The sequence below is a fragment of the Marmota marmota genome, unplaced genomic scaffold, assembly GCF_001458135.2.
Source record: "Marmota marmota marmota unplaced genomic scaffold, marMar, whole genome shotgun sequence".
In the NCBI taxonomy this organism is placed as follows: Eukaryota; Metazoa; Chordata; class Mammalia; order Rodentia; family Sciuridae; genus Marmota; species Marmota marmota.
This window is the reverse complement of record NW_026000019.1, coordinates 13,847,307-13,871,259: the sequence shown is the minus strand read 5'-3', so window position 1 is coordinate 13,871,259 and position 23,953 is coordinate 13,847,307. Positions and strand designations below refer to the sequence as shown.

The 23,953-nt window shown below is 41.0% G+C and overlaps 1 protein-coding gene across 1 annotated transcript; it reads right to left on the bottom strand.

Annotated features, from left to right (window-relative positions):
- Nucleotides 1-783: 783 nt before the first annotated feature.
- Nucleotides 784-23,824, bottom strand: Nphs2 (NPHS2 stomatin family member, podocin). The gene is made up of 8 exons (XM_015492053.2): nucleotides 23,423-23,824; nucleotides 19,396-19,499; nucleotides 17,267-17,339; nucleotides 15,605-15,687; nucleotides 11,467-11,670; nucleotides 8,023-8,078; nucleotides 6,552-6,630; nucleotides 784-5,286 (listed from the first exon to the last, which is right to left on the bottom strand). The coding sequence occupies exons 1-8, from the start codon at nucleotides 23,691-23,693 to the stop codon at nucleotides 5,008-5,010; spliced, it is 1,149 nt and encodes a 382-aa protein (XP_015347539.1). The 5' UTR covers nucleotides 23,694-23,824; the 3' UTR covers nucleotides 784-5,007.
- Nucleotides 23,825-23,953: the final 129 nt, after the last annotated feature.

Below are 23,953 nucleotides of genomic sequence, written 5' to 3'. Positions count from 1 at the left end.
ATTTACTGGCAAATGCCATAATTTCATTCTTCTTTATGGTTGAGTAATATCCCATTGTGTGTATATATTACATTTGGTTTATTCCTTCATCTGTTGAAAGGCACCTAGGTTGACTCTATAGCTCAGTTATTGTGAATTGAGCTACTATAAACATTGATGTGGCTGTGTCAAAAAATACCAGTTTCTGTCAAAAACAAACAAACAAACAAACAAACAACTATACTTTTTAAAGACTTTAAACTCTGCAGAAAGGACTGTCAAATAAAAGGCTTTATTTTTTCAGTTTAGAAGAGAGGATCCTGATAATGCCTTAGGTTTCTGTAGTGTTATCAGATTTCTTCTGATTTTAGGCATTCTTAGGATTTTTCTTCACATAACCCTATAAATAGGTGGAGAAGATAGTTATCTGCATTTCTCAGAAGATGAAACCACTGCCAAGAATGGGACTAAAAGATGTCCTGAAGTCACAGAGCTGATTGGTGTGAGCCCACAGCTCACTGGACTCTCATCTACAAGGAAGACCTTCAGAAGTGTGGGGAATTAGCTCCTCATCCCCCAGGCCTGGTTCTTCACTACATATCTACACCTACTCCACGCATGTGGGCATCATGAGAGTCTTTCCTGCAAGATCTGGCCCTACTCATATAATTGGTCCCACTGCCTTTAGCACAGGAGTAGAAATATCTCCAGAGAAGGGTCTGAGGTATTCCCAGAGGAGAGGGGAGAACTCAAGACCAGTGGGGTTCTTGGTATATGTGATGAAAAGAATTTCAGCACTTGTCGGTCAAACACAGAGGTTTATTTAGGAAGTAAACACATATTCAAGGGAGAATTCAGGCAGTCATTAAGAGTGAGAAGCCTCTCCTTGGATTGGGGATCTAGTATTTACAGGGAGTCTGAAATTAGGAGCAAGACTGGAGGTAGAACCATGGTAGACCCAGACAATTGCACACCAATTTCCCCTGCACTCGCATGTTTCCCTTATTTTACAAGGGCATGTCACTCAGGATTTCTGTGTCTCAGTGGTTCATGGCAATTTCCTTTGAGATTCAGTACAACTCTTTCCTATATTCCTAGACTTGACCATGGTCAGGCCACTTGTCTAGTACTTTGTAGCTCATGTTTACTATACTTTCCTCTGGTCTCAAATGTGTTAATTAGCTTTCTATCATGGTAATGAAATGCCTGAGTTAATTTATGAAAAGAAAACAGTTATTTCTGGCTTACACTTCTGGAGGTTCCAGTCCCTGAATGAGTGGTCCTATTTCTTTGAGCTTCTGATGAGGCGGCACAGCATGCTGTGAGTACATGGTGGAACAAAACTGCTAACTTTGTTAGCCATGGAACTGAAGAGAAAGAACATGAAGAGACCAGGGTCCCATAATCTCTTTCAAGGGCACATTTCCCATGACCTAAAGATCTTCCCCTGGGCCCCCCCACCTCTTAAAGGTTCCACCACCTCCCACTAGTGCCACCCTGTGGAGCAAGCTTTTAGCTTTTGAAGAACACCCACTCAAAGGTACTGGACTTTCCTAGCTAGATATCAGAGACTCAGGTATTACCTGGCAAACCTGCATCTTGCACTTTACTTTCAAAAACTGCTAGCAATTCTGCCTGCAGGCTCAAAAGCTCTAGAGCATTGTCTGCATATTTCTGGAATCCCAAATATGTATCTTATCTAACAAAATATTTTCACAGAAGAAGCAAAGTGAGTTTCTCCAAAATTAGAAATATAAATGCTATAGCCCTGATGCATAGGATCTGCATACCTGCAAAACGGAAATGCTTGCTGAGAATGATGACCTCTATAGCCATATTGGGAGAAATCAATGTCTAGAATTCATTAGAACTTGCATCTTTCTCTCAGAAAAATGGAGAGCTATTCTGACCAACTCTCCATAGCCTCAAGGTCATTTCCAATTTAGGATTACTCAGCAAGTTCCCTAAGCAGTCCCAACGCAAGCATGGCCATTAGGCTTGGATATTGCTCTTGTTCTTGAAAGACCAATGAAAGGGCCCCTGCAAGAATGCAGTATCTTCTGTTTGGAGATCAACATTTTACATTTGCAGGGTTTGGGCCCTCTAGGAACACCTGATTTGGCAGAGGCACACTTTAAGCTACCTCTTTTTTTTAAAAAAAAAAAAATTTTTAGTTGTCAATAGACCTTCATTTATTTATATGTGGTGCTGAGGATCGAACCCAGTGCCTCGCACATGCTAGGCAAGTACTCTATCACTGAACCACAACCCCAGCCCATATCTCTTGACCAGACATAAGAAACACTCCAAAAGTGTGAAGACAGGACAAACAATCCCCATGATCTACCTTGCTATGCAAACTTCTTTTTGACAGATAAGATGTCCTCACTTCTTCCGACAGCCCAGATCTTCAACAGATCATGGAGTTGACAAAGTACTCCTGGTAATACATCACCCATTTTTCTACTCTGGCTATCCCAGTGATAAAGCCCAGGCAAGAAAGAGAAGATTATGTGATTTCTTCTGCCCTGCTTTTACTCTGCTATGATCCCAAATGGCTATCACTTTGAAACAAATTCTGGTTAGCTCTTGGGTTGGGGATCCAGTATTTACAGAGACTCAAACACAGGAGCCCACATGTGCAAGTCCTGAAGCTATTTCTGTCCCAGAACAACCACTCTGGGAGTACTGGCCATCAGGGCTACCTACCTTTAAAGCATGGAAGCAACATGTGGAGTGGAAGGCTTCTAGGTGGATGCAGCCTGACTGCTGTCACTTATTGCTACTGGGGTAAAACCAGAATAGTAGTGATAGCCATTATTTATTGAGCATTTGCCTTGTGTAAGCTTTGTGCTATGCTAGTGTTTCATATATTTGATCTCATTTAGTCACGATAGCTTTCTGAAGTGGGCTCTGCTTTCATCCCCAAATATACTCAGGATAAGTAGCATGCCCATATCACCTAAGAGCTTGTTAGGTGACAAAGCCTGAATCAAATCTAGTATATCTGACAGCAGGGTCCAAGATCTCAGCTACAGTGAGAGAAGCTCTCAGCTTCTCTCTGAACTCAGAGACCAGTTGGTAACCCGTCTTTCAACAGACTTGACTTCCACACATATGCTTAATTCTCAGCTTAACTACTGAGCTAGTGTGCTGACAAACAAGCCAGAATTCTAGAGGACTTGGAAATCATAGTCCCAACATACCTACCGCTAAAGAACACTATAAACAGGAGCAGTCTAACAAAGAGCTGCCCACACATGGCCCCCAAGGATGTGGAATGCAGAGGCATTGACAGAATGACCTGATGGGCCTTCCAGATAGGGGAGTCCCAACTACAAAGCCTCTGATATACCCTGATACTGCTGGTGAACCAGGGTGGCCCTTGAAGTTCTAAGAAGGGTCTCCAAAGCCTCCTTGAAACACTTTTCTGGTCATTTCAAGCCCAATAGCCTTCAACTTACCAGCTCTTAAGCCACTCATCCGCACAATAAACAAATCTAGCCTGACCAGTGGTTAACACCTCACTGTAATCCCCAAATGCCATGCAACACCATTGTCATAGGATATGCCATAGACTTTTCCCGCTCTCATGACCAGTCACTTTGGTCATAATGGATTCCAACATTGAATTGGATCATTTTTTGACCCCTTTATCAGCTTACTGGCACCATGTTAATATAAATCCCAAAGAAAAACTGTTAACTAGAACATGTCACAGTTTTGGATTGGATTGTACAGCTTTTCTTTCATTTATTTCAGGGTCAGTAACCAGTAAGAATGCAGCACCTGGTCTCAAGAGAAGACCAGCTGCTTGGCCAGCACTGTCAGCTCACCTATTCTCTGAAGAATCTGTGCCCACATATGATCCTTAAGAACAGGAACTGGGGAGACTTTCCTTTTAATGAAATATGAATATAGAGGCAGTTTTTGAAAGAGAACCAAATAGTGAGGCACTCGGGTTCCCACCATATCTGCACCAGCAACATAGAAATTCCCATTACAGATAACATTGTACTAATATTATTTGAGTAATATTAGTAACATTTTATAATGCTACTGATTTTTTAAATTTATAGAAAACTTGCAATACACTTAAGTTTGCCTTTTTGTTTTGTTGGCTTATTTTCCTATAGATATGCATTTCTAATTGTGTAAGGCAAATTAGTGGGAAATAAGACTTGTATTATAGGAATGTATATTAAGAAATGTTTACCTAGGGAAATAGTTCTCAGGACATGTATAGATAATACATTATATCTGCTTAAAGAAATAAGCAATCTGGTAAATTCTATACAGAAAATACATTACTCTCAGCCCCTATTTAGAATGATTCTTCCACTGATTTGAAGCAATATATATATATATCAGATAAATGTTATCCTTTTACTTATTTTTATTTTTGAAAGAACCTCCAAGTAATTTAAAAATTTCCTTAATTGTGTATAAATTTATATCCAATCTGAGTGCATCTCTTTTCTTTGCATTCATTCAGAAACATTTAGGTGTCACTAAGGTGCAACGATCAGAATTAGGCTCAAGGAATATGGAGTGGAGCCAAAAGACTGAAGGTGGTGGGTGAAGGATGTTAGATGCCCCTTTGAAGAGCCAGTAGTAGAGCCATAGAGAAGCTAACACTTTAGGTCCAGGGTTACAGCTGAGTGTAGCAAGCATGGTGATGGGGCTCAGAGAAAGGGCTGCAGGAGCTGCAAGACCTTGCCAAAGGGGCCAGAGGAAAAAGGACATTTGATCTAAATCTTCAAATATCAAAATTGACAAACTTATTTCCAAATTATCATGTTGACCAAAGCTCTTTCCCGTAACTACTCTGCTTAGATGACTCGCCTAAACCTGTTAGATGCCTCCTGTACTGACTTCTCACTTATGTGGCTGCATTGCAATGCCATGCATTCAAAGAGCATTCCATGTGGCAGTGGAAGAAAGGAACTGATGACTGAATGTCTCACTGGGATGTGGCTTTGAATGGCAGGCCTCTTCACAGCTGCATTATCCTTTGTGCACCCACCCCTATAACATGGGAGAGTCTTTCTTCTTGGGATTTAGTGGCTCAACAGGTTTGGAAGAATTTGGGAAGGGAATGCTCCCTTGAGTTCTGTTGCTAGGAGAAGACAGGAAATTTAGCAGGTCAAAAGGCAAAGGTAAAACTACAGTGGAAGGTTTCTCTGTGGACAAAGACTGAAGGGTGTGGAGGTATCGAAGCTGAACAGCAGCTGGGGTTCCTGACAGAATCTCAGCAGCCATCCTCAGGGACTCAGAAGCAGCCTTTTCCCCTTCTGCAGCAATCATCTAGAAAACAAATGTGGAAAACACAAAGTGATTGTGCTTCTTGGTTCCAAGAGGGCTGTCAGTGGGACCCAGTGTGGCAGGCACTGTTCAGCACAGGAGAACAAATTCAGCTGCTTTCTAAAGACTGCTGAGCTAGGGAAGACCCATTAAACTACTAAAATGTAAGGTGAACTTGTTATAGACCATGAAAAGTATAGACTGTTAGGGGAGTTCTTGTCTGGTGGGCTTGAAAAGATTAGTAGGGATTTGCCATACAGAAGAAAAATTGGCCAGCTTTCCTGGCAGAGGCATGGGATTACAAAAAGGGTAACTTTCAATTTGGCCAAAATAAAGGATAAGCATTTCAGAAGAGGAGACACCAAGCTCATCAGCCAAATGCCACCTGAAAGCAGGCAGAGAGGACTAGGCTCAAGGATCTAGAAGCAACTCTGCCCAGAGGACACTTTTCTCCCCTTCCCCCTCCTCCCCATTCCCCTCAGGTCCAGTTATTAATCCTCTTATGCAGTTTGGGCTTTCCTTCACCTAATCCCTGTTCTTTGAGAGAAATCTGCCTCCCTTCATCCTCACTTTCCTCCACCTCAATTTGAGGAAGCTGTGGCAGCCAGATCTTTTCAGCTCTCTGGCTGCTGAGAAGAGTCATGAGCAGCACAGCCTTCTCTTGGCTCCAGCAGGGAGGGAACTGGGCTCTGACTATGATTGTGCCTTCAAAGCTCATGCAGAGCTCTGGATATAGGCCTGGGATAGCCTAATGCCATTAACCTAGAGGAGATAGGTAACTGAGATGCTAGCACAAGAAAAGAGGGATGATGAGGGAGGAGAGAGCATGAAAGCAAGACTCAGGAAGAAGACAGGCACAGTTAGCAGCCGCTTTGGTGAGAGGGAGGGGTGCAGCCCAGATTGAACTCATGGGTACTCAATCACTGAGCTACACTCCAGCTCTATTTTGAATTTATTTAGAGACAGGGTCTCATTGAGTTGCTAGTACCTCGCCATTGTTGAGGCCAGCTTTAAACTTGTGCTTCTCCTGCCTCAAACTCCGGAGCCACTAGGATTACAGGCGTGCGCCACCGTGCCTGGCTACTAACACACTCTTAGAGCAATTTAGATAGCATGTCAGGAACCAAACCAGATTCTCCTGGGCCTGGATGAAGGGAAGCATGGAAAGAAAGGGGAAATGCTCCTTGCCAGCAGGCCTTCCTGCTCTGGGTTCTCTGTGCTCCTGAAAGAGCAGCCTTGGTGGGGGACACTGTTCAATGCTGGCTCACCCGCACTTTGGCCTGTCTTTGCGCTTCTGCCTCCACAGCCAGTGAGTGCTGAAGCCCAGCCGGCAGCCGCACATCCTTACTGCAAAAGAAAGAAGGTGAGCGTGTAGATGTGCAGCCTTGGCCAGACTTTTCCTCAGGTTTGCACCCTCTCTGCAGGAGAGCAAATGCTCACAACAGTGTGCTGTCCCCAGAGCCCTAAGGTGGCAGGGAGGTGGAGAGAGCACATCCCGTGCGGTGCCTCCAGTGTAGGTGTGGAGCACTAGTGTGGCTGCAGAGGGACTACGATGTCCTCCTCTTAAACATTTTGTGTTCCTGGGTTGTAATCATTTTTCCCACTTAAGATTTAATCTAACCACTAGTGGTTAAATTTGAGTATGAAATACCACCTTGAAGAACTAAAAAATTAATAACGAAGATAAGGGGCATTCATCTAAGTTTATAAAAGAGAAAAAATTGATTTTGAAATGAGGAGGATTGATTAAATAAGAACAATCTTATTGTATCACATCAAAGATACAAAAGTATCTCTTTATCCCAATGATAAATGAAAAATTCATATATGGAACCATTGAGCAGTTTCTGAAAAGATTTGTAAAGTTAGCATGTAACCAGTAATGCTATTTCTAAGTATATAGCCAAGAGAACTAAAAACATATTCACACAAAAACTTTCAAATGAAAGTTTATTGTGGGGCTGGGGATGTGGCTCAAGTGGTAGCACGCTCGCCTGGCATGCGCAGGGTGCTGGGTTCGATCCTCAGCACCACATAAAAATAAAAAAAAAATAAAGATGTTGAAAAAAACAAAAAAGAAAGTTCATTGTGGCATTTTCCCTAATAGCCAAAAAGTGGCTGATGGAGGATAAACAAAATTTTGTATAGCTAGACAATGAAACTTTATTTGGCTATAAAAGAAATGAAGAACTGATACATACTACACCATAGATGAACCTTGAAAACATGCTAAATGAAAAGAAACCAGACACAAAAGGCTCAACATATGATTCCATTTATGTGAAATGTTCAGAATAGGCATGTCCACTGAAACAAAAACTAAATTAGTGGTTGCCAGGGGATGAGGAGCGAGGAGGAATGAGGAGTTCCTGCTTAATAAGAACTGGCTTTCTTTGGGGGTGATGAAAATGTCCTGAAATTAGATCAAAGGGAATCTGAGGACTTTGTAAATGTCCTAAAACCACTGAGCTGCACTTTGAAATGGCTAAAAGGGTAAATTTTATCTTTTAAAAAAGATTTTTTTTAATGCATAGCAAAAAAACCCCATGAGACTAATTTGCCCAAATGTCATAGTGGTTATATTTTGGCTACAAGATGTTACATAATTTTGTCTCTTTTTCTCTAAACTTATACTAGTGTGGCTATATTACTCAAAATAATTTTTCAAGGAAAATTTTTAAATGAAACCAAAGTATTTCCCTTTATCATATTGTCTATCATGATCATTTTCCTACCCACATTTCTATTCTCTCCACTTTGATTCCCCAAATACAGGTCACTGAATCCAAGGCAACCTGTGGAGGGAAAAAGATGAAAGGTCAGCAAGAGCCTGCAGGTAAGAGCAGGGCACACCTGTGCCCCGATAACTGTTGTTCTGAACAGAGAGAGCCCATTTCCTTTGAAAGGATGGTATTTGGCCACTTTGTTTCATTAAATTCCACAGGATCTGGCATGGGGCGATTTGACTTGGACAGTGTCACTCAATAAATATTTGTGGAACTAAACATGGCATGGTAGGTTGAATAATGGCCCTAAGGCTGTGCATGTCCTGGTCCCTACAACATCTCACTGTTACCAAGAGGGACTTCGAAGAGGTGATTAAGTCAAAGGTCCTGGAGATGGGGAGATTATGCTGGGATATTCAGCTCAGCCTGAAATGTAATCATATGTGTCCTTGTAAGAAGGAGGCAGAGGGAGATCTGATACAGAGAAGTTGATGTGACCAGGGAAGCAGTTTGGAGTGGTGCATTTTGAAGATGAAGGAAGGGGAGGAAGGGGCTGAGGAACATAGGTAGCCTTAAATGCTGAAAGGGCAGGAAACAGGTTCTCCTCGAAGCACCTCCAGACAGAATCAGTCCTGCTGACATCTCAGCTTGAGCTCAGTGAAACTGATTTCAGACTCTGGTCTTCAGAAATGTAAGAGAATAAGTACATGTTGTTTTAGCTACCAAATTTGTGGTAATTTGTTACAGAAGCAAAAGAAAAGCAACACAAATGGTATATTTATTCAATTTGTTTTAAAATGTCTTTATTATTTTCTATTTAGTCTCCCTGCCAAGTGGTTGTCATTGATAGGGCACTTTCTCTTCCTCACTGCTGGGAGACATCAATGCCCTCTTGCTTCCCAGTCTCCCCTGCCCTCCACAGTTGAAGCTAGAAACAGGAGGGGGAAGAAAAGCAATTTGGATTGTAGAAAGGAGGGGCGGGACACAGAGCCCTCCATGTTGGCCTGTTTATCTTTTAAATTACACAATGTCTGATTTATGGAAAGCAACACACCTGTCTTTTTCTTTGGCCTTCATTTTCCAGGCAGAGATATTCTTTCACTTGTTTGAACAGTCTATTTGCGTAACACCCTTTGGACAAATCTTATTACACTTTTGTTATAAATGGGTGTATTTCCATCTATGGCTTTAAAACACAATTTTTACATTTTACTCTCCAGTTATCAGGCATTGTCTGAGAATATAATACAGCCATTAGCAAAGAGACCTCCCCTAAATTCTGTTTTCTTTTTCTGTATTGGGGATTGAACCCAGGACCTGTGCATGCCAGGCAAGCACTTTACAGCTGAGCTGCATCCCCAGCCTTTTGTTTGTTTGTTTGTTTTTTGTTTTTTTAATATTTTAATTGTAGTTGGACACAATACCCTTATTTTATTTATTTATTTATTTATTTATTTTATGCTGAGGATCCGACCCAGGGCCTAGCACATGCTAGGTGAGCGCTCTACCCCTGAGCCCCAGCCTCAGCCCCAGCCCCAGTTTATTTTGAGATGGGTCTTGCTAGGTTGCCCAGGCTGGCCTGGAACTTGTGATCCTCCTGCCTCAGCCTCCCAAGTAGCTGGAATTACAGTCTTGTACTGCTTTTTTCTTTTTAAATTTAGTGGATGATTTCTTAGTGGCTAGATAAGTAATAACTTAATGCATTGAAAGCCCTGAGAAGACTAATTTGAGAGGAAGGAATATTGATAAATACACCACAAAGGAGATGGCATCTTAAAGAACAAACAAGATTTTTTCCTGTGGAGAAAAAAAAAGAATTCCAAGCAGAGGAAACAGCTCAGGAGGAGGCAGGAAGCATAAAAGTGCTGGATCTGGGCAAATGCTAAGTAGGTTCCAGTGTTAGATTTAGTGGAGGAAGGACGGCAAGAGCTAAGGCTGTAACAGTTGTGTCCTTTCTTCATTCACCCCCCAAAACGTCTGCTGTGTGACAAGCCCCATGCCAGATCTGAGGCAAAAGGATGAATAAAATATGGCACCTGCCATTATGGAATTCATAATCTGGGAAGACAAATGTATGGACACATAAATATAACTCAGCATAATAAGAGCAAGCTTGAATGTCAAGAGTCTGGACTCATACTACCCTTCAGAGGAGAGGGGTGAATAAGGGGAGGCTGAAGGATCAGTGGGGGACTGTGTCAAGTGGCTTCTAAAATCCAAAGCAGCAACTCCCGAGTGTCCCTCTTCTTTTTCTTTTTCCAGCTTCTCTTATTTTCAGACTTCCCTTTTCCATCAGGATGCAAATCCCAGGTTTGTTTGTTTGTTTGTTTTGTTTTGTTGTTGCTTTTTCTTTTCTTTTGTGGAACTGGGGATTAAACCCAGGGTTTAGCAAATGTGAGGCAAGCACTTTGACAATCCCAGTTTTATCAGTAACAAGTTGGACAAGTCACAGACATTTGTACCCTGCATTTTTTTTTTTCAGATTAGTGACTGCTCAGTTTCTATAAAGCACAATCATCAATGCCTATGATTCTTAGGGTCTTCCTAAGGTCCTCTTCTAACTAGGTCTGATTTGCAACCTCCTAATCCAATTCTGGGCCTGGCTGCCCCTATGACTTGGATGACAGACTCAGTGGTAACTGCCACCTTGCTGGCCAGCTGCCTGGAATCCTGCTTCATTCTTCTTGTCTTCTTAGTACCTCTTGCCAACTCATCTTGGTAAGAATCAAGGGCGTCCACCATGGCCATGAATAAGATTCCTGTTTGCTACCTGTGGGCCAGATGAGGCTGTTTGGGAGGCAGCTTTTACTCTATTCCTCCCTCTGCTAATTCTAAATCAATTAAATCTAGACAGTTGATTGGGTAATTAATCATGATAGGGTAGGAGACATCTTCCCTCTTCCCTCTGAAAGTACATAGCATCATTTCATTTTGTGCACACTGTGCTTGTTTCCTCAGCTAGGCTGGAAGCTTCGAGGAATCACATCTTATCCTTTTTGTATACCACAACCTCTCCCGTCTATCTCTATCAGCGCTGCCAGCAGCCACTCCCAACACTTGGTACTATGTGAGAACTTCACAATGAATTTAAAGTCACTGGGTGGCTTTTGGGGAAGAGTTGAGAACAAACTGTTCATCAGGACTGGTGATTATAATTGATTCAGGGTCACTTTGGCAACTTCCTAATTAGCTATAAGCTCCTTAGGGATGGCAACTTGAAGAGATTCAAGTGTGGCACATGGAAGATTTAATAATTGGCCAGTGAACAGATGATTAAAAGATATAGTTTAGAGCTGGGATTGTGGCTCAGTGGTAGAGTGCATGCATGAGGCACTGGGTTCGATCCTCAGCACCACATAAAAATAAAAAATAAAGATATTCTGTCCACCTAAAACTTAAAAAATAAATATTAAAAAATATATAGTTTAATATACTCAATATTAAACGTAGTAAGTACCTTTACATCTTGAGCAATGCTCTTCCTCTCTAGAAGAATTTCAGTGAGGGATCGGTGTGCCAGAAGACGCTTCATGGTGGTTTGCACAAGGAACTGGACAGCCTTAGACACATGAGCCAGGCTGCTTAGGAGAAGAGAGGCATTTTCCATTCGGTAATAGCAGATGGCATCTATCTCCATTATAAACATGTCTTTGGTTACAACCTAGGGAGAAAAACAGTTTAGATGACAGACTTGATCCGTGGGCTCTTTTCCTATGTGGAGAGAACTAAGTGTATCTAAAGTGAATTTTCTCAGAGTAAAATTATACCAAGAAGAAAAAAAAAAAAAAACAGCTCAGTTATCTTCTATTCAAAATATATATGGTTTTGAAAATTATGGAGTTTTTTTATTAAATAAACAAAAGAACTCACGATTTAAAGGAATTCTGTTGTAAATCCTTTTGTAAAGAAAATCAGGAATAATTTTCTTATTTGAAAACACTCAGTTGTTTTTATAGGTCTTTCTAAACTGATGCAAACAAATCTAATAACAGAGAGGCATGTTCTAGGACATAAGTGCTATAAGCAGTGACGTGGTGCTTGCTGGAGTGTTCCCTAGAGGGCAATTTGGTGATGCCCATTAGTCCCCACCAAAAGCCTTAAAAGGGGGAGGGAGTGGAAGGGAGGGGCCATAGGGGTAGGAAAGATGGTGGAATGTGATGGTGATCATTACCCTAAGTACACGTATGAAGACATGAAGGCTGTGACTCTACTTTGTGTACAACCAGAGATAAGAAAAATTGTCCTCTATATGTGTAATATGAATCCTAATGCATTCTGTTGTTATATGTAACAAATTAAAATTTAAAAAATAAACACAGCTTTAACAGTAAAGTTCTCAACATTTCCATTTTTAGAAAACATTTATCAAAAGGACATATTTTAAAGATTTAGCTGTAAGAATTGTTACTTATACTATTAGTTATTGAAATAAAACACTGGAAACAATTTATCATCAACAAGAGGAAATTGGTTGAGTAAACTGTGGTATGGCCACACAATGAAATGTTATGTGTCCATTTAAAATAAAGGGCTAGGAGCTGGGGTTGTGGCTCAGCAGTGGAGCACTTGCCTTGCACATGGGAGGCACTGGGATTGATCCTCAGCACCACATTAAACAAAATAAAGGTATTGTGTCCATCTACAACTAAATATTTGTATGTATGTGTATGTATATATATATATATGTGTGTGTGTGTGTGTGTGTGTGTGTGTGTGTGTGTATAATCACACATATGCACACACATATAAAATAAAATAAAGGGCTAGAAGCATAGCTAATATATGAAAAGATGCTTCTATATTGTTGGGTAAAAAGGAGCATGTTATAAAAATCTTACATAGTATGATATCTATATATACACCTATCTGTGAATATAACCACATACATAGAAAAGTTTGAAAGGATATACTCCAAAATATCAACAGTTGTCTAAGGATTAGGGGTAAGTACAGGTTTCCAATGTCTTTGTTTTGTTAAAATACACATAACTTTCCATCTTTAAGTATATACTTCTGTGGTATTAAATGCAATCACAATGTTGTGCAACCATCACCACCAGTCACCTGCACTATTCTTTTCACCTTGTAAAAGTGAAACTCTATGCCCATTGACAACATCTCCACACTTTCCCCTCCCTCTTGTTCCTGACAATCACCTTTGTACTATGTCTCTATCATTTTGATTACTCTAAATACCTAGAATCATATACAGTATTTGTTTTTTTGTGATTGCTTATTTCAATTAGCATAACATACTCAAGGTTCATCCATGTTGTAGCATATGTTAGAGTCTTTTTAAAGCTGAATAATATTCTACTGCATGTACATATGACATTTTGCTTATCTGTTTATCAGTTTATAGTCAGTTATTTTGCTCTTATGAATAATACTGCTATGAACACTGATGTACAAATATCTCTTCAAGATTACAAGTAAGTTTTACTTCTTCCTTTCATTCAATTTTATCATCTAAAATAAGCATTTTTAAAAAACAAAGTTTCTATTTCCCAAGAGAAAAAATGAAAAAAAAACCTCAGGCCAAAAGTAGGAGACAACGTAGGAAGGCTTATAAATTTGAATCACCAATACAGATAGTAGCTAGGAGCACTGGCACATGGCTGTTATCCCAGCAGCATGGGAGGCTGAGGCAGGAAGACTGTAAGTTTGAGGTCAGCCTTGACAACTTAGCAAGATTCTATCTCAAAAGTTAACAACGAGGGCTGGGGCTGTAGCTCAGTGGCAGAGCACTTACCTAGCATGTGTGAGGCACTGGGTTCAATCCTTAGCACCACATAAAAATAAACAAATAAAATAAAGGTGTTCTATCCATCTACAACTATAAATTTAAAAAAAAAATTTAAAACAATTAAAGAAATATATGAATATTATCTTTACTTTTAATTTTATAAATTTTTTAATTGTTGAAAAATATACATACATAAAATTTACCATCTTTGGTGTACAGTTAAGTAGTACAACTAACCTCCAGTACTCTTTTCATCTTGCACAACTGACAATTATTGTCCATGCCCCCTCCTCATATCCCCTGGGAAGCAACATTTTACTTTCTGTCCCTATGAATTTAGCTGCTCTAGGTACTTCATATAAGTAGACCCTTAATAGTTCTTTTTAATTAATTAATTGATTGATTTTTAATTTTGTTTTAGTTGTAGATGGACACAATGCCTTTATTTATTTATTTTTATGTGGTGCTGAGGACCGAACCCAGTGCCTCACACATGCTTGGCAAGTCCTCTACCACTGAACTTCCCCAGCCCCATTACTTTTAATTTTTTTTTTTTTTTTGGAGACTAGATAATTTCATTTAGCATGATGTCCTCAAGACTCATCCATGTTTTAGAATACGTTAGAATTTCCTTCCTTTTAAAGGCTGAACAAATTCTATTATAGATTATATGCCACATTTTAAAAAATCTGTTCATACATCAATGGACACTGCTTGCTTGGCTATTGTGAATAGTACTGCTATGAACATACTTGTTCAAGACCCTGCTTCTTTTTTTTCTTTTTATTGGTGCATTATAATTGTACATAAGTGGTATTTGTTGTTACTTATGCATACATGCACACATACAACAGTATAATTTGGTCAATTTCATTCTGCATTATCTCCTCTTTCCCTCAACTTCTGCTTCCCCCAGTCCCTTTCTATTCTACTGGTCTACCTATGCTTTTCATGAGATCCACCCGCAACTTCTTTTTTTTTTTTTTCTTTTACTTTTTTCTCTCTAGCTTTCACATATGAGAGAAAACTTACGACCCTTGACTTTCTGAGTTTGGTTTAACACTTAACATAATGTTCTCAAGCTCCATCTATTTTCCTCCAAATGACATAATTCTATTTCTTTATGGCTGAATAAAATTCCATTATGTGTGTATACTGCATTTTCTTTATCCATTCATTGGCTGACAGACACCTGGGCTGGTTCCATAATTTGGCTATTGTGAATTGTGCTGCTATAAACATGGGCATGCATGTATTGGATAATGCAATGACTTCAGTTCCTTAGGATAAATACTGAGGAGTGGTATAGCTGGGTTATATGGTGGTTCCATTTATTATGACAGGTAATCTGCTGTACTCAGAGTCTACTGATTTAAATCATAACCTCATCTAAATAAAAAAATTACCTACACTATAACATTCCATTGTGTTTGACCAAATGTAGGCGAAATTACCATAGGCTAGCCTAGTTGACACATAAGGTTAACTATCATAAAGTCCTTTGCCCTTTTTTTAGTCAGTATTTTTTTAAAACTATTCACTATCATTACTTTTTTTTAAGTCAGTCATTTTTTGTATTAAGAGGTATGAGTTCTTCGTATAGCCTGGATATTAACCCCTTGTAAGATATGTGATTTGCAGATATTTTCTCCTATTCCATAGCTTGCCTTCCACTCTGTAGATTGTGTCCTTTGATTCACAGAGTTTTTTTTTTTTTTTTTAATACTGATGAAGTTCCATAGGTCTATTTTTCTTGTCTACTGTTGAGCATAGAGATTTTGTCCTGGGCTAGAGTCAATAGCTAGACTGTGGAAAATGTAGAGAAAGTAAAAGCCACCCTTTGGCTTACCTCATGGAAGGGTATCTCCAAGGTCTGGAGACGAAGGTCAACTTTGTGGTAGGTATCCAGGCAGGGCAAAAAGAAGAACAGGCCTAGAAGAGGGGAGGAAGGAACAGGCAAACAGCAAGCATGGAGACTGTTTGGGGTTCACCTTTTCATGTTCAGGTTGTACACTGCATTGCTTTTCTTAGCCTGCAACTATACAGGCATCATTGTCGAAGCTAAGTTTACCACCATCAATATGGGACACTTGAGGGTAAAAGGAGAGCACTGTTACAATTTACTCCAGGATAACAGGTATAAGCAGGTATTATTCCAAAAATTTGGGCTTTAATAATGGTGGTAACTTTAGTCATGATGCTAAACCCTCCAGATCTCTAGTATATGTCTGTCCCTTCACTAGATTTGAGCTCCCTAAGTAACATCACATACATTATTGTTAGTCTTAGTAGTGTCTCTGACTTGGTGCCTTTTAGGTAATCTATAAAATTGTTTTTTAGTCTATGAGTGTATCTATATGTCAAACTTTGGAGCCAGCAACCTCCTCATGGTATTTCTTAAAAGGTGAGCCCCAAAGGTAATCATAATAGCAATATCATAATACTAGCTTCTGTTTGGCAAGTTAGTCCTCACCTATCCAATATAATATATAGTAAATAATGGGCAATAACTATCTGTAGATTGATTATTGAGATTTTATCAAGAACCCTGGATGTTGAAGGCTCTTGTAAGACCACAGTTTGTTGAAACCAAAAGCACTTCACAGAGCCCATGATCTATCTGGGGAGCAGACCACCTGCTGTTCTTTCTTGGCCCCAATGGAGAAAGTTCCAGAAAACAAGGAACACAGCAAGATCATCCATGTCCTGGAACTACAGGATCTAGTTCTGTTTTTGTGGGAACCCATCTACTGGATTGGGTTTTTCAAACTCTGATTGGTGTCTCTTAGTCTTGTCTCCATTCCCTACTTATTACTGCAGACCAGAATGAGAACTCGGACCTCTCCAATATATACACAGTGGGACTTTGCTCCTCCTCATGGCTTCCAGGCTGTCTTGGACCTCCAAACCCTAATTACTACACTTTCCAGAATAACCATACTTCTCTCTATACCCCATAACCAGCTTTGATTTCTGAACATAAATTCCACTAGATTTTAAAGCCCTAGAAATCAGAGACCATGTCTTACTCAGGCATTTTTGTATTCCTGGTAGTTGGCAGCATCTAAAATACAAGACTTGTTCAATCTCTGTCTCTTAAATTTCAACACTAAAGACCAATTTATTATGTAGATGCCTCACTTCCTTGCCTTAGGCCGCCTGGATTCTCAACTAGCTCAGCTTTTCTCTGAGAATTCACAGGACTCTGACTGTACACATGTAGTACTCAAACCAGTCCCCATTCATGGATCCTAAGCTGATTTCCTATTGTAATCAGCATGCCCCTGATGTGGGGCTCCCTGCATTCATCTTCTCCCTTGGCCACCTGTCTCCTGGTAGTAGAAGTTCTTAATGATCTGTATTGCAACTAACAGATTAGAAATGCAGATGAATCAAGTTACTTCATTGTATCTAAAGTCCATATTATAAATACATAAGAATTGAAGTTGGCCAGTTGAGGGGTGGTGGAGATGGTGGTTTAAAAAAAAAAGTGTGTGTATATGTTTCTTACCAGGACCTTTGGGTCTTCCAGGAAGCAGATGTCCCAGTCGGAATATAATTACTCTCTCGTACTCTTGTACAATCTAAATGGAAATGTAATACTTCCAAATCACTCTAAATAAGAATAATAAAGCATTCAAAAGGCTTAAAATGAAAGTGATTTTAGGTATCAGAAATCTTTTGTTTTGACAATGAAGAATAAACTTCTATTGATATTTAATGTTCTAAAATTTATACTTAGTGTGGAATTTTAGAAACAATGAAAAAGTGTATTGGCTATCTGAATTTTTGAGCCCAAGGATAGAAGTTTGATTAAAAACTCATTATCATCTAAAAAGTAATGTTTCCACTATATTCAATGTTTCCTAAATCAAATATGATCAGAGCATGTTTAATCTTGTAGTTTTCTGTGACTTCTGCCTCATCGAGCTTTTATATGTATCACTCATTAACTGTTTAACAAAAAGATGGAGTATATTTTAATACCACTTGTGATACTTTGTTTCACAAATAACACAAAGTTGTGATACTTTTCAGTTTCTTCTAAGCTGCTTCAAAATGATCCAGTTGGATTTTAATTAGTTAATTCTCATGAATCTCAAAAAATTGAATGTGCCCTGAGCATGTGTAGAAATATTTTTAAATGACAAAAAGGAGATTCACTGTGTAGAACAGAACAGAAAAGTTACTGCATATTACTTTTAAAAAGTTACTTTCTGTTCCAGTATCAGAATCTGAGTTCTGTTGCTTGTTTATCATTAACTTAGTTGATGAGTTTGTTTATACATATACCTCACAAGACTCTGAATTCCTTGATGACACAGAATTGATTTTTTTCTGAGTGCCTAAAAAAATGCCTGATACAAAGCAAGTATTCAGTGAATTTATTCATTTAGTAAGTGGATAAATGAATGATTTATGACTGTTTCCAAGTTTATTTTCCTTTGCTTACTGGAACAGTGAATGAGAGTGAATGATTGGGTTTGTTCCTAGAGCATACCCCAGCAATTCCCAGCTGCCTAGTTCCTAGCATTACTTGTTTCTTTGTTGGAAAAAAAATCCTCCAGAGATTAAGGGAAACTTACTCTTCAAGCCTTGCTCAAACCCAATCTTGCTTTTGTGTCTACTACCTAATTTAGAAGGTTCCTAAGGTTTACCTTTGATGGTGCTGGGGCTTGAACTCAGGGCCTTGAGCTATGCAAGCACTGCTATATGCAGAGCTGTATCTCCAGCCCTGCTAAGGTTTACCATCTTAACTAACTAAACCCAACAGCCTTTTCCATAAACCATGGTTGAGTCAGTACTGGTCCCTGTGATGATCACGTAGGTGCTCAGATCACACCTCAAGAAGAGCCTGCGGCCTTGCCTGGCCTGCCTGAGGCTTTGGGTTCAATTCTCACTCCACCAAAAAACGAAAAGTGAAAAGGAGAGCCTGCTGCCAACTGTATGCTGTCTCAAGGAGACACATTTTATAGTCAAAGATGTAAGTAGATAGAAAGTTTAAAAGTGGAAAAAGACAAGCCCCACTCATCATTGACAGTTTCCCCTAAAGCCTGCTTTTGTTCTTTCTCAATCTCACCCAGGCAGTACCTTCAAAAAATTCTTTGTACTTCTAATTTCATCTTGTCATGTGCTTCCTGAACTGACACAGATCTTCATTTGCTTCAGGGACTGGAATTGTGTGGGCCACCTGTGGGCCAGAGACAGTGGCCCCTCATGGTCTAGGGCAGCTGCTGAGAAGTTTCTGGCAGTGTAAGGAGCACATGAGAGGATGTCATGACCTGTTCTGGGCTGGTCTTTGTGTTGGAGTGGGGATGAACCAGTGGAAACCCTTGAAGGGTCTCCATCTAATGGTAGAGTTGATCTCAGCAAGCATTATATGTGTGGTACGTGCTAGAATGAAGTGAAGGCCCAGTGATCAGGAGCACAGGGAAGGGCGCGACAGTCTAGAGGAGTTGAGGAAGGCTTCATGGTAACATTTGAGCCAGGTCTTGAAAGAGGACCACCTTCTGGAGGGCAAGTGGGCATGAGGGCATGGCAGTGGACCAGCAGCAAGTTCTAAACACAGAGCATGACCCAGTATGATCAGAAAGAGGCACCAGGAAATAAATGACCTGTTGGGTCCTCATGGAAACTCACCTTTATGCAAAACCAGATGGAAAAAGGCAATGTCAGAATGATGAAGAACAGAGAGGCAAGGACAAGAAGCCACTCACAGGCCCCTAAACCAGAGGACTTGGTACCTAAAGAAAGAAAAAATATTGAAACCTCACCATTTTAACTGACTATCACTTGTCAGTCTAGTCCTTGGTATTGGGTCAGAGCAGCTTGGAGACATTGCTGGAAATATTGGAATGAACCAGACATCAGGGTGGTCAGAGTTCACAGGGCCTGGGGTCTGCGTGGAAAGCCATGTGGGCCTGTGGAAGGTGGTGCAGGCTCCTGGAAAGGCACTGGGGTACAGGGGACCAGAGTACCATGGGTTCCCATTCTGGCTTTCTCATTTCACGTCCATAGATAATTTTATGTAGGACACAGGATCTTTTCAAACCTCAGTTTCCTTACCTGTACAATGGGGATGTTTGCTATATTGTAGATATTGCACAATAACTAGCTCATGAAATAGATTTCATATCTATTTCAGTGTAAGGGAGATATGAAATCTCACATAAAAACACTAAACTGTACTTTACGTGTGTTGGGTTTTAATATTCAAAGTGTCCAGAGTCTCACCTTCCATGAAATAACTTTCCTACTCACTACCTGCCCTAATGTCTGAAATGCCTTTGTTAGAGTTCCTTCATTGGATTGAGGTGTTGCTGTCTGGTCCTTGAACATCCCCTGTGTGGGATGACATTAGACCAATAGAGTTTGTGAACAAGCAATAAGGAAGGATGCAGAACATCCAGGATGCTTGAGTGGTAGTGAAGTGGCATCAAGGAAAGTCGGCCTCAGGAACACAAGTTCTTCTGGTCCTGTCGTGTTTACATTGCATCTCCAGTGCCTGGAATAGTGCCTGACACAATGCAGGTGCTCAACCATTGTTGAATTAGGAAGGAAGGAGAAGTGGATAGTGAAAATGATTTAAATGTAATGTAAATCTGAGTTGTGGAAATCTAAAGAATTTTATTTTCCAGGTACTAGAATACTGGCCAAAAGGATACCATTTGCCAGTTTAAAAATCCCACAGAGAGGAGCTGGGGCTGGGGCGCAGTGGTAGAGGGCTCGCCTAGCACGTGTAAGGCACTGGCTTCGATCCTCAGCACCACATAAAAAAGTAAACAAAGATATTGTGTCCATCTACAACTGAAAAAAAGTATGTTTAAAATATATCCCACAGAGAACTAAAAGATGAGTGAGAGTGAGTAAATGGTAAAAAGCCTATTTTTAAAGGAACAGAAGGAAATGGATACTTAATTGGTAGGGCTAAAAATTCAAATTCCACAGCCAGGCACAGTGGTGCATGCCTGAGGTCCCAGCTGCTCAGAAAGAGGCTGAGGCAGGAGGGTCACTTGAGCCTAGGAGTCTAGGCCAACCTGGGACCAGTTTCTTTAAAAAAAAAAAAAAAAAAAAAACAGTTGTTTTTCTTGAAATTGAATTCCACGTCTGGAAAGGTCTTCACTGAGTTACTTAAAGAGGACACATGTGCAAGTTGCACCAGCACTAACGCCAAATCTGCCCTAGTGTGGCAGTTCCCAAAGACCTTTCCATAGAATACCAGTCCCAGAGTGTGCTCCACAAGGAAAGAGTTTTTGGGCAAACGGATTTAGAAATATTGGGCACTGTATCCCAATCCCATTGGTATTCCCAATGTCCATCAACATCTGGAAGCTATGAGAATCCCTATAGTAAAAAATCATTCTTAGCTTTGTTTACTCTAGTGGTTTCTAAACCTTTGACAAGGTAATGTTTTCTCCAAAGAACACTCATTGATGTTCTATGGAACTTATTTATTACCAACCCTACATTAGAAAATGCTGCTCTATAAACATTGTTAATTTTTATATTCTTATTCTTCAATGGCAATGACTAATAGTCATTTTAGTTTATATTTGTATCAATGAATTTCAGTTTATAATTGTATTTCAGTTTCCAGTGGTAACAACTACCACAAGTAAAAATCAAGGCACATATGAACAAAATTATGTTTTATAAGTGAAAAAAGTTCTCAAAAGTTCCTTCACTCAGTAGTTAGGAATGTGAATAGAAAACTAATTTGTATACTCAAAGCTTTATCCACAAAATATTTTTCTCTTGGAATGAGCTGCTTGAACATCCAAATTGTTTGATTTAAGTGAATAAGGAAGCATTACATGTTAAAGCAGGAAGAGTCTTTAGACGTATCCTGAGAATACCCAGTTGTGGTAAGGTGACACCCCTTTTCAATTCCCTCAAGTCCCAAGAAGCCTGCCTTTGGAGTGTGGTGCAAAGTCAGAAGAGAGAGGAATGCTGCGCCCTGTTCCCACAAACACCTCTCAGGCAAGGGCTGCCTCATCTTTAGTGGTATTTCTCTCTCACTGCTTGGGATCTTCTGCTCTAGCCACTTTCTTATTGGTGAGACTAAGACCCACAAAGGTGAATCAACCTGCTTAAAACCATAGCTAGTTGGTTTGAGTGCTGGGACATGATCAGAAACCAAGAGCAGGCTATGTGAAGGTGGGTACTTCAGCCAAAAAGCCTTATTCTACAAGTCTAGCTGTTCCACTTCCCAGCTATTGGTGTGTGTGTGTGTGTGTGTGGTGTGTGTTACTGGGGATTGAACTCAGGGCCTCATGCAGGCTAGGCAGTGGCTCTACCACTGAGCTATATGCCCACTCCTTTTTATTTTGAGACAGGGTCTAGTTACATTGTCCAGGTTGGCCTCAAACATCTGATCCTTCTTCCTCAACCTCACAAGTAGCTGGGATTACACATGCCACTGCCTCGGGCTCCAGCTATAGATTTTGGGCAAGATACTTAATTTCACAGAGCATGTTTCCTCAACTGTGCTAAGAGGATAATGAAGGACTAAATAAGTAAAGTAAAACACCAAGGTGTGCTTGGTACATAGAAAGGGCTCCATAAATGGGTGCTCCCTTCCTTGCCTACTCCTCTAGTATGATCTGCCACACAATATAAGATTACATGCTGGGCTGGGGTTGTGGCTTTGTGGTAGAGCGCTCACCTAGCACATGTGAGGCCCTGGGTTTGATCCTCAGCACCACATAAAAATAAATAAACAAAATAAAGGTATTGTGTACAACTAAAAAATAAATATTAAAAAAAGATTACATGCTATTCTTCATTTGCTTCCCTTTAAACATCTGTCATCCTACTGCTTAAGGTATAATGAATTTTTTCCCATTTATTATGAAAAGGATTGTCGGTAGTTAAATTTGTTCCTAAGATTTGCTTTCTCTGCAGAAGGGAAAAGGAACACTTTTGTTTGCATTCCCTCCTTTGATCTGATGTTCCTCTCTTTTAGCTTGCAAGGATTCAGCTGAAACTGAGCATGTTATTTGTTCTAGGCTTTGTGCAAAGTGTTTGGGAGCTTTTGCTCATTTTACCCTCACAACTGCCTCTAAGGCAGGAATTGGGATTATCTGATCCATGGTGGAGGCCCTTCCTATGATCACGTGGCTAGCAAGCTGTGGAGCTGATTTCAACTCAGGTCTGGCTGATGCAAGTAGAGAAGGAGATGCCTTTCAGAAAGAATGATCATCCCAAAGAAAGTTTAAAATGCTTTTACGTAAGACTGAGGGGAGGAAAATAAGCCATAGTTGCTCAGAGCCAAGGCTCAGTCACGTTTTTATTTATATCAGGTGCCCATTTGCCCTTCTGTGACCACAAAAACCAACTTCATCGTTCCTTTGCCTGTCAATTGGTCCCCAACCTGGACCACACTCCCTCCAACTTCCCATCCCTTTCTGCCCCCTGAGATCAGCTGGTACCTGGATGATGTTGCTATTTTTATTTCTTCTGATGCACTTGTCTCCATCTTTTTTTTTGGGGGGGGGGTGCTGGGTGCCTAATGCACACCTTTCATTTCCTGGAAACCCCAGCCTTCAGCAATCTGCTCTGGCTTTGATGGTTTTCAGTGGGGTAACATTTCACCTTATCTGACATCCTTTGGGTACCACTTGGAAAGCCGGCTTTCCTCCCGGATGCCCGACCTGCACCTCAATACCTTCCTCCAGCCGCTCGCTCTCCAGCAGCGCCACCACCTCGGTGCCTTCCTCACCGGAGCCCCGGACCTCGTCCACGTCCACCACGGTGGCGGCGGGCGCTCGGGGTTCCTCTGGGCTTTCCGTCCGCCCGGGGCTCCGCCGCTCGGATCTGGCATCCCGCCGCCCGCGGCCGCCGCCCCTCTCGCCCTTCGCCCTCTTGCTCTCCTTGTGGGTGGGCCCGCCGCCTCGCCTGGGGGCCTCTCTGGAGGAGCTGCGTGCCCTCCTCTCCATCCTCACGTCGGCGGAGTGCTAGTGCGGCCGTGGCGGAGGCGCCGAGAGCGAGCGCGGTCCTTCGGAGTCACCCCGGAGTCGCTCGTGGAGTCACCCCGGGGTCGCTCGCGGAGTGGGTGGACTGGGCGGCGAGCGCTGGCCCTAAAGACACCCCAAGGGTGGGCGGGGCGAGGGTCCTGGGGCGGGGCTCCGCCCACCTGGAACCCCGACCGCCGCTGCCCACCCCCAAGACTGGGTGCCACGCTGACGCGGTGGGGCCG